The sequence below is a fragment of the Paramisgurnus dabryanus genome, chromosome 1 (assembly GCF_030506205.2).
Source record: "Paramisgurnus dabryanus chromosome 1, PD_genome_1.1, whole genome shotgun sequence".
Lineage (NCBI taxonomy): Eukaryota > Metazoa > Chordata > Actinopteri > Cypriniformes > Cobitidae > Paramisgurnus > Paramisgurnus dabryanus.
Genome location: NC_133337.1, coordinates 16,972,074 through 16,989,918, shown reverse-complemented (window position 1 = coordinate 16,989,918; position 17,845 = coordinate 16,972,074). Strand labels below are relative to the sequence as shown.

Genomic DNA, 17,845 nt, shown 5'->3' with positions numbered 1-17,845 from the left:
TGAATATTGGTACATTCTTATATATATACCCGGTTTTTCTGCCCTTTTAATAAACGGCAAAACCGCGGGCCTCACGGCAGACTTCCTCTCTGCGATGGGTTCAGTCTGACATTAAACCACCTAGACATACTACCCTGCTCCGTGAGCCGTTCGGTCACCGTCACTACTGAGGCTTGTGCACCTGAACGGCTGAGCTCTGGTCTCCGCAGCACAGCTGCATCAACAGAGAACGAAACTGTCTGGGAGAAAAGGGGTTATGTCGCGCCTCGGCTGGACTGCCCTGAAATGTTTTCTGTGTGCTGTTTATCCAAACATACTGTGTAATACTGTCGGCTATGCGACCTCACTATAGTGGCGAACGGTATTTAATTCCTCTAAAAAGAGTAATTTCCGTGCTTACTGTACTGTGTTTTGACACCCACGGTTGTACGGTGTCTCTAAACACTTTATCGCCTTACTGACAAGCAATCAGTAATACGCACACACGGCCCGCTGTCCATAATTCTATCGACGCTAGCCGAAAAAACCCCGGTTTGGCCATATACTGTGTATTGACACCCCACGACTGTACGGTGTCTCTAACACCTTTCTGCCAAATTCGCTCGCAGCCCACCTCAGTTTCTCCGCTACGATGCTGATGGCGCAAACGAGCACGGTCTTACGGCTGTTATTCTCTCTTCCTAGAGGAAGGACAGCCTCAGACTTTTGCATGGCTCCAAGCGTTTGAATCGCGCCCTCTCCGGACGGCCACTCAAAGGCTTACAGCCAAGCGGTTTATGACGTTTTTCGGCCATATAGCTGATTTATATTAGCGGATCCGAAGACGCTCACACCTCCGCTCCAATACTCGGAGATACTAAGGGTAATATCAACCTCAAGTGAGCTTGCTACCCGCCACAATAAGTTTCAAAGCTTAAAGCGCGCGCACAGTCAGACGCGCGCGGCATCTCGTTTAAGACGGGCACACGTACCCCTCTAACGAGCCTCAGAAAGCTGAATATCGTGGCATTCTGTTCATAAGTCCACTTCAGTTTGACTAAGCAAAGGTCCCGCCCCGAGCTGACGGCCGGGAAGCTTGCTTAAGTTACACACGGCTGCATGAAGTGCTGTCATTACGAGCTAGCCCAGCATTTGCTGTGGGTTGAACACGCTTTACGACGGCAATCAGCCTTCGGCGCGTGGAACGCCGTTTGTCTCATATAAATCACCTTGTACTGTGAATACGGTACATTAAGAGGATGATTTAGCACTGCAGCACTCTCGACCGTGTTATTGTGATAATGCGGTCGGGCAATCTACGGTGGTTTCATTATTTACCGAACCAGACTGAGATCTCGCCCCCTGAACAAGCTGACGAGTCATCTCCTTTATAAACTCATTGCATCGCTTTATAAGCTATGTTCAATCAGAGTGATACGCATCTCATGCTTAACTACCAATATTAACCCATTACGATAGGCGTGCGGAGATGGCATCCGTGGGACACGACCTACATTACGTGCCTTATGACACATTGACACAAGCTGCTAGGACCCCTTTCACGAGGCGTCCTTATGCAAAGTCTGATCCATTCTGTCTAGTGACATTTGAAAGTCAAAACCCCCCGCGAATCGCCGGTGGAACACTTTTCTCCTCACTACAGAGGCACGGCAGCTCTCTCCCCTACCTATATCTATGTGGCCGTGATAACAGCGAACCACGCTTTTACGACCGACCATTCATTTATTTCACAAGCCTGTCATCTCTCAGATGCCGACGGCGGCGGTAACAGCGAACCATGCTTTTACGGCTGGCTTTTCACTTTATTCATAGGCCTGTCATTTCTCAGATGCGGACGGTGCCCGAGGCACAGCGCTCTGGAACTGTCCAAGGTCCTGTATGACACATACGTCTGACGTACATCAGACGATCAGCTGTTCATCTGCGTCACAGATCACTCACTAGAGCACCTGTCAATACAGGCTATTTATGGATCGTTGACGTTATCACCTCCCGTGACAATTATGCTCACTTGTCTTAGAGCATGGGCATGGTCTTAGAGGTTTTTCATTGACAATTGTGACACGGCCGGCTGGTCCCCGCCGTCCACGTTGTCAGTTTACAGCTTCGACATCCCTGCTTCGCGCACTACTGAGGTTTGTTGCATTAAAGGTGCGCCCATTAGCTCACCTGTATGCACGATATGGTTTTTAATTATATGCGTCCACCGTGCGCTTAGAGAAGCTCACATGTACACGCTATAACATTTTGGTATACAATAAGATGCGCTTGGGAAAGCTCACCTGTATACACAGCTGTGTTATGCTTTGTGACACATACATTGTTGTTCATCTGTGTACGTTCACGGTGCGTTGGGTGCCCACCGTTACGTTCATCAATCATATCTGTACACATTCACGGCGCGTTCTGTGCACTGATTTATCTATACGCATTCACGGTGCACTGAAGAGTTCACCCGTGTGCGCACAATTTATTATCAGAACACATGACGGCGCGCTCGAGAATCTTGCCGGCCTGTGCATTATAACACTCTGATTCATCTATATGCATTCACGATGTATTCAAGTGTTCACCTGTGCCCGTGCAATTTATAGTCAATACACATTTACGGCGCGCTTGGAAAGCTCACCGATCTGTGCACTATAATTCTACCTATATGCATCCCGATGCGCTCGAGGGTGCACCTGGGTTCACACTATTGTGGTATCTGTATAATCCCACGCTACGAACCGTTCTGCCGCATATTATAGTCAGATCGACCGTTCGTGAGCTTCGCAGATCACTCACTACGTATGTCTGTTGCTAACAGTGGTTATTTAGATGGATCGTTGAAACCATCGCACTGGCTCACGCCCCTCTATGAGCTATGTCCTATATAGAGCCCACTCTGTGCGAGTTTGGCTTCTTCATGAACTTGGTCTACAGGGGTATCTATATCTATATTTGATATCTGCTACGCGGCCGGCTGGTCTTCGCCGTCTACGTTGTCAGATTGTACAGCTTAGACGTCCCTGCCCTACGAGCGCAGGTTCTCTCGGCTCAATCATGCACGCTCATGCGTTTTATGTGTACACCACGGTGCGCTCAGCGAGCTCACCAACGTGACTCTGAATTTACTTATCTCGCACAGCCGCGGCGCGCTCGGTACCTCGCCGTCTTGTGCTATGTTATGTGCCCCCGGTGCGTTTAAAACCCCACCGTGTGCGCGTCAACAATTTATATGGTGCTTACACATTTGCTTTTAAAGCTGTGAATATGCCGGGTATAGGGCCACACGCAGTGTCTCTCCGGTAAGGCACTTCAGTACGTTGTGTATGCACGGCGTGATGGGATTACGTTCCCCCATAGCGTCAGCTAACTGACGCAATGCGAAGTGAACCGTATTGAAAGGGAACGCTTAGGTTACTCACGTAACCCCGGTTCCCTGAAATAACGGGAACGAAGCACTGCGTCTCTTGCCGTGCTACAAACGTCTACGCAGCGAGTGTTATTCGGCTGCGCGCTTCAGTCGAATATAATGAGCTCCTGACGATTGAACCGCGCTTATATAGGGACGCGTTCCTCCCGCGCGCGGGTTCAAACGTCATTGGTCTGTACTTTGTACAGACGTTAACCAATAGGCTTCAGTCACGGAGTAAACAGGAGTTTCCCCCATAGCGTCAGCTAACTGACGCAATGCTTCGTTCCCGTTATTTCAGGGAACCGGGGTTACGTGAGTAACCTAAGCGATTCATTATCTCAAAAGTTAATAATAAAGCCATATCTGGTAAATTATGTAAATCCGAAATCTTATTAATGAAATCAGTAGAATCCCTAATGTAAGATGGTAAAGACTGTAGATATGGTTTAATAAAAAGTCAACATACTGAGATAAAGGAGATAAAAGTCTGTGCCATAATTGGTCGGCCTGGAGGATCACTTCATTTTTTAAGTAAAGAGTATAAAAGACATGTCTAATAGGATGTTGACAATATAAAAAGTGAAACTGTGACTGGAATATCCAACCCTTTGTTTTTTGCATTCTCTAAAAAATAAAGTACCTCAGATAAATATTAATAGGATCATTGGGCAGTTTCTTTTAAAACCTTGTGTTTTGTAATTGTGAGAGAATTTAGTGCTGGTATTTAATTGTTTCTTGGACTATGATAGCTCCTCCTTTGTCTGCTGGTTTTATAATAATATTCGGATCATCACTTAGTTTTTTTCTCTTTCAATGAAAGTTGTGAGAATTGTTTTGGCTAGGAGAGCAAGTTTTCATTAGATCTAGTTCAACTAACCGACAAAATGTATGGTTACACTTTATTTTGATAGTCCACTTTAGACATTCTACTAACTGTAATTAACTTTGCAACTACATGTCAACTAACTTTTAATAATTTGCAACTATACGTCAACTAATTGTCATTAGAGTATTAGTAGACTGTAAGGGTTGGGGTTTGAGGAATAAGTTGACATGCACCTGCAAAGATACTTATAGACAGTTGAATGTCTGTTGAGATATCATCACAATAAAGTGTTAGTAGACATTAAGCAGATAGTCTACTAATTCTCTAAAGATTGGTAGTTGTTAAGTAGTTGCAAAGTTACTTATAATGTCTAAAGTGGACTATCGAAATAAAGTGTTACCAAATGTAGGTTACACATGTGGGCAAAAAGTACTTTAGGTCTAGAAGGTTTACTAACCAGATGAACCAGACACCGATTTAGAAAAAAATGTGACATTTGGATAGATCAACTTTTAGACCAAAAGAATTAACACGACTTGTCGGAACAAAAGACAATCCTTTAAACAAAACACCAATTTGATCCTTAGTTTTTTCCCCAAATATTAATTACTGTCTCTTTGAGAAGCCTTGAGTCCACAGTCATAAGTTTCTTTGAGGCCCTTGAACCTCTTCGCCATTTATTTTCTTCACGTCTGCCCAAAAAAATAGAATCTTGGGCACTTGAGTCACTGTTTATAGTAAATTCGCTCACCGTGGAATCACTCTGTCCATTACCATAAAGCCATGCAGTTCCTTTCTCCCGACTGCGAAACTCTGATCCACAAACTGGTAGACACTGGTAGAGTAGTAAGCTGATGTCCTATGGATAAACCTCATTCCAAAGATAATCTTCCTTATCTCGTTTATATTTTTTTTTAACTTGGTCTCCTTCAAATTCTCTTGATGTTTTTCCGTAGAAGACTTAATAGAAGCAAGAATGCAGTCAAAGCCAATTTGAGGGTTAGATTTGATCTTCTCTTCCAATATGACAATTTTTTTATTTGTCTCATTAACATCAGCAGATAATTCTCACAATTAAGAGCATCAAATCCATGGAACACTTGTTAAGAATCTCATCTCTTTAAAAACACTGTGTTCTGTTTTTCAGACTGCATGGAATTCTCTTGTTCCTCCAATTGTCACTTAATATGGATCCAGTCGCGGCTTGTGACTGCTCATCTGAGGCCTGCCAATTCAAAATATGTGTTCGGAGTGTCATGTGTGTTGCTCGTTTTTTAAAATATGTCTTTGTTGCGTCATGTGAACTACGCACATTTGTGTTTTGTCAAAATAAGTGCCTGCTGGACACGCGTCAAAACCGTTTATGATAAAAGGACGCTCACGTACACAACATACACACAAGACACTCCCTTAACATCAAACTCTGATTACGCATGAGATTATGCGAGTATCTGGAAAATGCGAGCGTCTCTTTTATCATAAACGGTTTTGACGCGTGTACAGCAGGCACTTATTTTGACAAAACACGTGATGCACATGGTTCACATGATGCAAGACATATTTTGAAAACAGGAGCAACACACATGACGGGCTACATACATGTTGTGCCGAAAGCGCCCTCGCAAAAAGAAGTCACCGGCCGCTACTATATGGATCCATGTATTTTCAGGCGTATTGATAAGTCTTTAAAGTTGTACTTGGTGTTCAGCCTGTGGTAAGTTAAAATCAATATCTTTTGGAAAGAGAATCTTTTTCGCTTCTTCTTGTGAAAATTCCAACATTGGCGCAATTCTTAGTCAAAGTAGTAATTTGTTGTGTTGCCTGCTGATTTGGATTTGTCAGCCTTGTGGTTCATAAACTGATCTAATATGAATTAAATGAAGTAATGTTCTAGTGGTTGCAAACCCCAGGGTGCGTGAAACAAACAATTTTCTCAGTCAACAAGCAACTAAGTATAAATCCATCTATTACAAATTAGGGTCGCACACCTGTAGGTGATAGATAGGTGCGTAGGAGAGAAGACCAATGAAGTCCAATTACAAAAAAAAAAGAATCTTGCACGCTATCTGATTGCAAAACTGTATCAAAATGTATTTATTAGCAACATTTGGATTGCATGATCTTTATTAAGTACTTTTGCTTGGGTAAAAGTACGAAAGGAGACAATTTTCATGTAATTAGATATTAAATACATTTTAATATGCAATATAAATAAATAAACAGTATGATTCTTTGCTTTAGAATGTAGTAAAGTAAAAGTTTTCCAAAGGTTAAAGCAACACTATGTAGTTTCCATGTAAGAATGACTTACAGCTCCCCCATGTGGTTGAAAAGCGCAACAGTGCCTGGTATCAGACACTCTTCTGCAGGCAGGGGGAGGGGCGGGGCTGTGTGCTCTACCCTCCACCGCCACTTTCAGAGTGTGCTTGTAGCAGCTAGGAGGCTGCTCAGGTTGCAGCAACAGTACAATTTGTCCAGTTAAAAGTTGTTCTATCACTGAAATAATTTTAGAGACATTATTTAAAGGTAAAAAAAAACTACATAGTGTTGCTTTAACACTTTTATAAAGTACAGATGCTTAGAATTGTAACTAAAATACTTAAGTACTGTCTACCTCTGTACAGCCATCATCCTACCATTGTCTTTTGTTTAGCTTATTCAATTGTTGGTTGGTGCAATGCCATGTTTATAATCTTGTTGAATAGTTTGTTTCTTTGTTATGTTAAAAAAAAGTTTTGCCATCAGTTGGACATTTGTGAAAAGTACAGACAGGGAGTGTGATAGTAAAGTTCCCAAATGTTAGTTTTATATTTAAGATGTGTATTATAATTGTAAATGCCACTATATAGTAAACAAACAAAAAAAAATTGTTGTTTAATTAATACACATACTCAAAAATATCCATTACAATAATCTATATATTTTTTTAAGCTTATTTTGTCAACGACTTATATTTGTTCTACCATGTCATATTTCATATTTGTTTAAAAACAGAGAAAATGGAATGTCATAACTGTTAAATCCCTAACTATAAAATTAAAATGGACCCCACTAACCCCCTTAATAATTCTGGTCTTAATGTGAAATATTTATTAGTCCATTTTATGCCAAAGATTAATTTCTACTTGATTTTTTAAATCAGCAAATAAATTCAAAGAGTACAGAAATGAATTTTAGTTGACTTTTAGAACAGGAAATAAAATGACAGATGCTCATACGAGAAGCTTGGTCTTACCGTGGTAGTTTTCACCCTGCCACTGGGCTGTGTACAAGTCCAGCCTGATTTATTTACTAACAAGTCACAGCCTTCATCCTCCAGACAGGGCACCATGTCGCACCACTGCTTGGTCTTCACGATACTAGCTGTGGATCAGAGAAACCCTTAAGATGATATGATCTGTAGGACCAGCACAAAGACACATATGATCATATTGAGTCTAATAGCACCTTTCCATATTGAATCCATTGTTGGCTATTATAATTTCTACAGACAATAGAGCAACCAGCTGTCAAGAGTTACATGAGATCTCTTTCCCTGCCATACCGTGACATGCAACAAGCTACACTGTAAAAAATACTTATCATTTTAGTTGTTTCAACTTAATATTTGAAGTAAATGTTATTTTTCTGTCTTTTTCTCTCTTTGTTTGACATTTTCATTCTAATATGGCTTTTGACATCATTCATCTCTGACAGCGATATTTAAATGCAGAGAAAGAATCGAAAAAATCAGAGGGCTGGATAATTACTTGCTGATTTGTGTTTTTGTTTGGCATAGTGTTTTGTAGTCTTTAGCAAATTTTAGATGCTGCAGAGAGACAAAAGGGGGAAGAGTAAAACCTAATTAATGGAGAAATTTAAAGCAGTAATCAAGCTATTGGAACATGAGATCTATTAAGATTGATTACACAGCAAATGAATAGAATACTAATGCTATCCTGTACATAGAAAACTTTTTTCATTGTATACAAAACTGTATATCTAATACACATATTTGTTTTAGGTACTGCATCCCCGAGCGTTCCATCTCTGGTGTAAAGAATGACCCAGAAGATTAGATTTTTAACACCTCTGTCTCAATCCATTTTTTATTTGAATGCCTAAAGTGGAAACTTCTGTGTTTAAAATAGTATTAGAATTATTTATTTCCAAAGGTATAACTGCACTCTCAACACAATGGGTTTATAACAACTGAACAACGTGTGTTTATATATAACAATTGAAGTAAAAGACTCAACAAATAACTGTGGATAATCAAGCTTATTCCATGACTGACCGTCTATTCTGTCATACATTTTGTGTTATAATACCATTTATAACTGGCGCTAAAAACGGACTAAAGGACAAGGTGGATCTGAAGTTCACTGCCTTTTTATATGCCATGGGTGCTGAGAGTAATGATTGAGACGCAGTTTGACGACTGTGGTATGCAAGAAAGCAGGAGCTAAAATAGAAATGGCACACAATGCAGTTTGGTTTAATCATTTGCAAATATAATCTCATATATATTATTATGATTAGGCATATGTATATTTTATTTATTTGTTAATAGTAAACTGCAACGGTCAAGATGACTCGCAGTGAATTACTCTAGAAAAGTTTTGTTAGTTTGTTTGGTAACACTTTACGATAAGGTTGTATTTGTTGTAACTTTCATGAATACACTAGTTAACATGAAGTAACCACAAGCAATATGGTTTTTCATCTTTTATTAATCTTTGTTAGGGGTGGTTTCCCAGAAAGGGTTTAGATTAACCCAGGACTAGGCCTTAGTTATATAAGGACATTTAACTAGTTTTTACAAACTATACTGGTGTGCATATTGGGACAAATCAATGGCACTGATATATGTTAAGATCTGTCGGTACAAGGTGTTTTTTAATTAAGGCAGCTCAAACATGAATTTTAGTCAACATGATCTCACAAAGTTCTGTGGTATAGTCACAGAATATTTTGCTCATTTTTCCGTGTCATTGTCATGGATCTCCGCATTTTTCCGTGTCCGTACCACAGACTTTCTGTTCCACGTCAGTTTCACGTATTGGTTACTTAATTGTTTTTCCTATTTTTAAACCATTGTCACTTTGGTTTGGGATTGGATTTAGGGTTCGGGTTATGATGTCACTTTAACTATTGGTTTATACTATTTCCTGTTTTTTAAACAGTTGTCGCCTGATGTTAGGGTTAGAGTTAGGTTTGGGTTAGGATGTCATTTTATGTAACAGAAAGTCGTTCTAACCTCAAACCCAAGCAACAATGGTAAGAAAATATGAAAAACGATTGAGTAACCAATACTTGAAACTGACACGGAAAAGAAAGTCCATGGTATGGACACAGAAAAATGCGGAGAAAATACGGATAAAAGAGCAAAATATTCTGTGACTATAACACGGAAATTTGTGAGATCAGGTTGTATAAACCCTGTCCAGGAAACCGCCCCTTAAGGTTTGTCAATACAGTAATTCAATTCAATTCAATTTTAATTATGTACTAATTAATTATCACAATTTTTTATCATACCAAACCAGCTTCACATGAAATAGAAACAAAGAAAACACAGAAAAGCAAAGAACAACAAAGCATGGCAGTTTTAAATATAATTAAGGGTGAAGTATTTGAAGTTACATGGAGTAATTTTTTATTAAATAATGTAATGAGTAATACTCCATTCCAAGTGAACACAGTGAACATATACTATGCTTATAATATAGCTTGGAATAGACTATCAAGGGGTTGAAAAAACTCCTAGGACAAAAACCAGGCTTAGAAGGGATGACCAGTTCTCATCTGACACGTCCTGGCCAGGATTTCGGGTGTGTCATCCGGAAGTCGCATTTGTCGACCGCATACGTCATCGAGGTTAATATTTCAGGTTGTGTTTCAGACAAGCAAGAGTTACATTTCAAAATAAGAATACAACTAATGATTGTATGTCTTAAGAGAAATCTTTTTTTTATAATGTTTTTATGTGAGGACCTCGATGACGTATGCGGTTGACAAATGCGACTTCCGGACGACACACCCGAAATCCTGGCCAGGACGTGTCCAGGAAAAAGCACGTATGGTCACCCTAGACACGCTACACCTGCAATTTGAGACACTGTGTCACTGATTGCAGCTGTAACTCATAATGTTGTTACAGGGCATAGAATATATAACTACTGACAAATTATTAAAAAAAAACGAAATAAAATTCAGCAGTTGGTTGTCGCTGAACATACATTGGTTGGGCATCACGAAGATGGCACACAAGTAGATTAATAGTGGGACGAACATCACAGCAACTGGAACTGGGTCTGTGAGTCTCTATGTCCTTGGGGAACCAAGGACGAGACAAGGAAACAAAAACAAGTTCCTATTAGTGTAGAGGCGGCTCACATGTAATGTTTAAGTCATACAGAAAAATGGATGTATGCTCAGTTCTGGACAAGCTTACTACTGTGGCCTAAGTATGTTTAGGAGATGAATTTAAGTGAATGCTTTGTTAAAGAGATCGGTCTTTAGTTTAGACTTAAACTGATCGAGTGTGCCTGATTCCCAAACATTGCTAGGTAGATCATTCCAGAGTTAAGGGGCTAGATAGGAATATGATCTAACACCTTTAGTTGATTTTGATATTCTAATGTTTATTAAGAGACCAGAATCTTGCAACCGCAATGTACATGATGGTTTGTATTCTGATTCAGATGACACAAAACTCCACTTGTCATTCCAGCCTGACGCTCCCGCATCTCAGCATGTCTGAGTGACATCTCACTCTGGATGAAGGATCATCATCTGCAGCTGAACGCTTGCTAAGACGGAACTGCTTGTGATATCGACAGATCCTAAGATTCATCACAACTTCTCCATTAAAATAGGTTCTTCGACCATTATGCCTTCCAGGACAGCCAGAAACCTTGAATTGGTAATTGATTAGCTTAGCGTCACAGATCATGTTGCAAGCACCACCTGTTCCTGTAGATTCATCCTTTACAACATTAGGAAAATTAAACCTTTCCTATATGAGCATGCTACACAAGTCCTAGTTCAGGCTCTTGTCCTGTCCAGACTGCACTATTTCAATGCACTACTGGCCAGACTCCCAGCCTGCACAACCAAACCTCTACAGATGATCCAGAATGCAGCAGCAAGAGTGGTCTTTAATGAGCCTAAGAGGATGCACGTCACTCCTCTACACTGGCTGCGTATAGTAGCTTGTCTTGGAAAACTCCCCCATAAAGTTTAATATCTTTTTCTGTTTTTCTATCTTTATCATTTCTGTCCTTTAAAAAACCCTTGGCTGTGCATACTGTATTAGCCTTGATGAGACTAGTTCAGCACTGATATATGTTAAGACAGGGGTTTTCAAACTTTTTGTGTGTGTGGACCACTATTTGTAATCAAGAATTTTCGCGGACCACCTCATAATACTTATTATAAAATATGTCTACACAAAGTCCTGAATTAATCTGCACATCAAAATAGGCTTACTAGCACTAAAACTATAACTGGTCATCACATCAGTACAACAGGTTTCTTAACCTTATATCATAATTATTTATATACATATTCTCAGTGTTGGGAAAGTTCACTTTCTACATGAACTAGTTTAGTTCACAGTTCACAAATTTTAAAATGAACTAGTTCAGTTCATAGTTCATATTTGAAAATGTTAAACTAGGTCACAGTTCCAAAAATGAATTTATAGTTATTTATAGTTATTTTTTCCCATATTATTATTTTTAAATGATTGCCATTATAGCCCATATAGAACCACCACAGACAGCAATTATTTGATCAGTTTTAACACTGAAGCTAAATGCATCAGATTTCATCTTCATGTCCAACTTTAAATCCTTATCCAACCAGGGTTTACATTAGCATTGACTGTCTTTTAATTTTTGTATTTGCTTACACATACCTTGAAAGGCTAGCTGGGTGGGGGTCGCACCCCGGGCGAGAAGCGCTGCGAGGCATTGCGTGTTTGACAACTCGCAGGTATTGCACACCACACGTGCACGTTAAATAGCGTGAGCTTAGTCAAAGTCTATTTCAAGATGCGGAATATGCGTTAGCAGCCTATGTTAATCGTTAACGATTTAGGACAAATATGATGTTATTTAATGTTAAACTATTTTTCAATTGCGCGGCAGGAATTCCACCAGCGTCTGTGTTGTTGTGATGACGCATGCAGCGTGACTGGTGAACACCGAGTGGTGGCGGTGTTGCCAGATTGGGTGTTTTTTCCGCTACACATTAAGGCCTGTTTACAGTGTGTTTTAGTCGGGTTTTCGCCTGGAAGAATATACAAATCTGGCACCCTATTGAACGACGTTAAACTGAGAGAGCGTGCCGTTCACAGGCACCAGAATGAATGAGTTCACAGTAACGTTTATTTGGCAGCAGTACACGTTCGCCCAAAATATGAACGAGTTTGTATATTAAAATATACATATTCTTATTTTGCCTTTTCACGGACCACCTGCAGTACCCTCACGGACCACTAGTGGTCCGCGGACCACAGTTTGGGAATGGCTGTGTTAAGATATGTCAGGGCAAGATGTTTTTAATTTAAAGCAAACATGCATTTTAGTCTGGGACTAGGATAAAGGGGACTGGACTTACCATTTTTTTTTTTGTAAAAGGGTAGTAACCGTGTTATTTGGTGTATCGATTACTATTAGCAAAACCATGGTTTTACTGCAGTAACTGTTAATGGTTATTTTTTCCTAAGGGTAGTGCACTTATGTGTTGCTGTTCTTGTGTTGTTCTTTTTGCTTCTATTGTTTGCCTTATTTGTAAGTCGCTTTGGATAAAAACGTCTACCAAATGTAAATGTACTGAGTTACAATAGTAAATTCTGGAGGTCATAAATGCGTGAATAAGCTTTAGTTATTCATGTAAGTTTATGGTGCATTAACTCAGGGGTTCACAAATCTTTCATTTTCCGACCCACTGAAATGGCTATAATCTGTGACAGGACCCACTAACATAAACATAACATTTTTTAAATGGAAATATGAGGAAACATTTTTGTCTCTTTTATAATTGACTAGTTTTTATATTCCTTGTAACCTTTTAAATGTAAGTTAAATTGCAAAATCAAAATACCTTATAATATATCATATAAAAATTATTGTCATGGCTTCTCATTAGTTGGACTAAATAATTTTTGTGTTATTCACCCCTAAAGGGGATCGCACACCGGCCACGCCGCTCAGCGCCGCGCCATTCTAAATCAACTGAACACATTGTTTTCTATGAGTATATGCACACAGGCGCCGCCCAGCTGTGACTCAGGAAGTTGCTCAAATCAGCCACACAGCGCCACTCACATAGTTTAACATTAAATAACATCATATTTGTCCCAAATCATTAACGATTATCATTGGCTGCTAACGTATATTTTGCTTTTTGAAGTAGACGCTATCCAACGAAGCTCGCGCTATTTAATGTGCACTTCCAGTTTACAATACCTCCGAGTTCTCCTAGGCGCGACGCGGCGCTGCGCGATCCCCTTAAAACTAAGCAACTGTGCAACCCAGGCACGTGCACAGATAGGGCTCAACCTGTGCAGAACACATGCCCTTTTTATCCTTACACTCCGAAGTGCCCTTTTTTGGAGGTGTTTAATTATTATTTTTTTATATATAAATTAATGCTGTTGTTAAACATTTATGTCTGTCTGTGTGTTTTACAAATATATTTATCAAATAAAATTATTAAAAAACTAAATATTTTTGGATCCGCTCAAACTGTCTGTCAAACCTTTTAACTCCGCCCCCTGAGTGCAGCGAGCTGAAGTTCCACAGCAGTCAGAGGCAGCTGAACGTCTTGCAACAATAAATAAGTATCTTGTTGTTTGAGTACAATGCTGTCTCATTACGAAAGAAACACTAGTATGTATATAACGGCCCATGTTTTATAAATTTGAGCAGAGCCGAATTATCCATAGACGGGATTGGTCGAGTGGGCAATCAGGGGGCACTAAGGGCTCCAAACTGCAACCAAATTGAGTTTTTGACAAAGCGCGAGCAGTTTTTAAACAAGTGTTCACCCATGTGAAGGGCACCCGTGACAACAATACGGAATGCACGGTCGGGTTTTTACCGCTTTTTTTGCATGACGCGTCTCAATCGTTAAACTAAAGTCAACACATCTCACGCGAGAAGACGCCCGTGCGGGTAAATGTCTAGCCTACATTAACACCAAAAACATATCAGATTAGAAAGGTCTTATGGTGCGTTCCAGGCAACCTGTAACCCGTAACTCACGACTTCAAAACCACGACTCACGACTCTGAACTGGGAGTACATCGATCTAGTACGAGTTCACGGGTGGGAAGTCACGGGTTTGACTGCCATTCCAGTGCACTTTCACCGGTAGAAGGATGTAAAAACATGAGTTACAGGCTGCCTGGAACCCATAAGGTCGTGAGTAGTGGTTTTGAAGTCGTAACTCACGGGTTTAAAAACCTGCCTGGAACGCAGCATTAGACATCAGATGCCCAGTTGGGATAACTGGATAGAGACGAAAAACATGTAAAGGATACAAGTATGTACATTATATTGCCCTGTCACTCATTACAGTATGCAATCTGGATATAATTTATTGTATATGCATGTATCTTATGCCTTGAATTTGTCAAGGGAGTTGTATGATTATTTGGTTCAAAACTTTTTATTCTGAAATCAACTGCATAGAGTTAAGTCTATTTAGTATTTAGTATATTTTTCAGTAATGCAGTTATTTGCAACTTCAAAAGACCAAGGTTCCTGGTCATCAGCACAGTTTTTGCCAGGTAGGCAGATACATGTTGGCTATGCTAATGGTATGGCTATATTATAATCTCCTATTTTGATCTTTAATCTCCTATTTCCCCCTCTTCTCAATCACATACATAAACATGTTAACCAAATAATAAAAATTTGCTTATAAAACCAAACAGAATACCTTTTTTTTTCTTCAAACATATTTTTATGTAACTTTATGTATGTAAGCAGAGGAAAAAATAAAAATGAATATATTCTACAATTAAATAAGAGCGAGTACACAAGAGCACTTCACAAACACATGACTACAAATAGGCCTAATACAGACAAACACCCAGGATGTAAATTGTTAAAGCCAACTTACAAGGGCAGATATCCTTTGCACTGTATAATGCCAAGCTATCATAAAATGTCATTTTTCATTCATTAATAGTGATTTTTTTCAATCATTAATAGCGAATAAATATAAAGCTATTAAGATGATTATTAAGTGATATTTATTTGGAGGGGGTGCGCTTTTTCAGTTTCAGCACATGCCCCTCAAAAGGTCTGTGCACGGCCCTGGTGCCACTCACAACTGGGTCCCGACCCACGGTTTGAAAATCCCTGCATTAAAGTAAGAGGCAATGAACTGGCCGTGTTTATTAATTTGTACTGTTCTCTGAGATTCACTTATAATGTTTAAAAATTATTATAGAAAAAACATCATAATTTAGCTGTAAAAATCTATTTTCTGAGCTGTTTTGACCCCCTCTCTCACCCAAATGCTCTGTTTGAAAAGGCGTGGTGGTTGTAGACCAAATAACCACCCCGTGGTATAATTAGCATGCAGGTTTGAACTTCCTTAAAAACAAAGGTAATCCACCCTTAATGTTGGGATCCGATATGCAAAAGCCCTATTCGGACGGGATTAGTTTTACAGGGGGACCTCTAAGAAAATCGTGCTTCTCAGAGGTCCTCTGTGTTTTTAATCCCGTCCGAATCGGCCATGTCTGTGTTTTTCTCTGACGACCTCCGTAAAAATTCCAGAGCAATTTACCTACTGTTTTTCGCCGAACTCAGAGGTCCTCTGAGAAATTTAATCCCGTCCGGATGCAAATGTCTGTGTTTGCCCGCAATATCTTTTGAAAACGCGGTTCATTTCGTGTTTTGGCCAACTTGATCTGCCGTAAGGTCTTACTAATGCACGTATATTGTATTTCCTGAGTCCCATTCATTCAGATATGAATGTTTTTTCGCATTCGGCAAAATAAAGTAATTAAATCAAGACGAGCTGAATATCATACACTGTTAAGACTAAACACTGATATATCATTAACATTATAAGAAACTCCGTTCAAAGTTCTTCAACTCCGGAATGGTAATGTTAATTAATAAAGATATTAAATTGTATTAATCATTATTTCTTCATTATTTTGTGTTTGTTATAAGCAGACAGTTATATAAAACACGTAGGCTAATGTTACTTTAGTAGGATTTGTATATTTTATTTTGATTTGTTAAAATTAAATTAATAAATTACATGTTCTGTCATGATTTTACATTTAAAGCAAAATATTAAACATTACAAACACGCGTATCCAGAGCACGTGCTACTGCAACGCCCAAATGAAGAAACAGACACTCCCATCTCTGAAATAGACTGCATCATTTTAATCCCGTCCGAATCGGTACATAAAATCACAGACGTCCTGGGGGACACGCTGAAACGCAAACGTCGTTTGGAAAACTAATCCCGTCCGAATAGTGCTAAAGACTGTGTTTGTCCACAATTTGGAACTGCACACCATCTTGGTGTCTTAATAGGAGGCATTTCTGCACAGATCTCTCTCGATTTGTCTCTCTCTATGATTACACTACATGCACAATATAGTGGGCAGGGCATCAATATTCTTCAGTGGAGGCGGTGCTTAACCTATCAATTATGTCATATATGGGTACATCTCAGGACCTGGCGTTCGCTTGGCCTGGTGTCAATAAAAGTTGTCATATCTCAGAACAAGAACATTTTCAGTTTTCAGCCAGACCCCTGTTTAACAGGATTAAAGTTATGCACTGTATACAGCCGAAACAATAAAGGACAATGGTGTTGGCGATCACTTGTGATTGATTGATATGTTCTTGTTTATCATAGTACTTATGCTCTTATTTTCAGTGTCTTTCAGTTATTTCTTAATTCACGGCAACTTTAACTAATGTTGACAGATACAACTTGTGATTTTAAAAGTGTATTAGTAAATGCTGAAATGAACAGGAACTAAGATCAATAAATGCTGTAGTGGTATTGTTAGTTCATGTTAGCTAATGCATAAACTTATGTTAACAAATACAACCTTAGTGTAAAGTGTTACTGTAAAAAATCACTGGACAAAATCCAATTAAATCTGACTTTATGCTGATTTGTATTGGCCGCCTACAGTTTTCCTTTAGTTTTGCCTCCAGCTAGCTTTGCGATGTAATCGTGACATTGGCTCTAAAATGGTCTATAAAGCAAAATCGCTTGAGTAGGAGTGTGATATAGCTCCATATCAGCACGGCTGTGATTAGGCCAGAGGCACAAGGCTTCAGGCCGGGTGCCAGAACCCTGCAGACCCCTGTTTAACAGGATTAAAATTATACACTGTCACTACAGTCGAAACAGTAGGAGAGTGGTGTTGGCGATCACTAGTTATTGTTACATATGATTGATTTATATGTTCTTGTTTATCATAGCACTTATGCTCTTGTTTTCAGTGTCTGAAACCATACGAATCAGGTGGTTAAACCAATCTCCATTAGTGATTCTAAAATGACCAGTAGAGAAATTATATCAACAGTGAAATGGGTTCCTATGATAATACTTGCTTGAAAAACCTTTTAGCAACC

General features: G+C 39.4%; 1 protein-coding gene across 2 annotated transcripts in view; it reads right to left on the bottom strand.

Moving 5' to 3' along the window:
* Window positions 1-17,845, bottom strand: part of tafa5a (TAFA chemokine like family member 5a) — a 149,814-nt gene that overhangs the window by 11,268 nt on the left and 120,701 nt on the right. For both annotated transcript variants that reach the window (XM_065263460.2, XM_065263461.2), the window contains exon 3: window positions 7,462-7,589. In XM_065263460.2, the coding sequence (XP_065119532.1) occupies window positions 7,462-7,589 (128 nt within the window). The remainder of the gene's footprint in view (window positions 1-7,461; window positions 7,590-17,845) is intronic.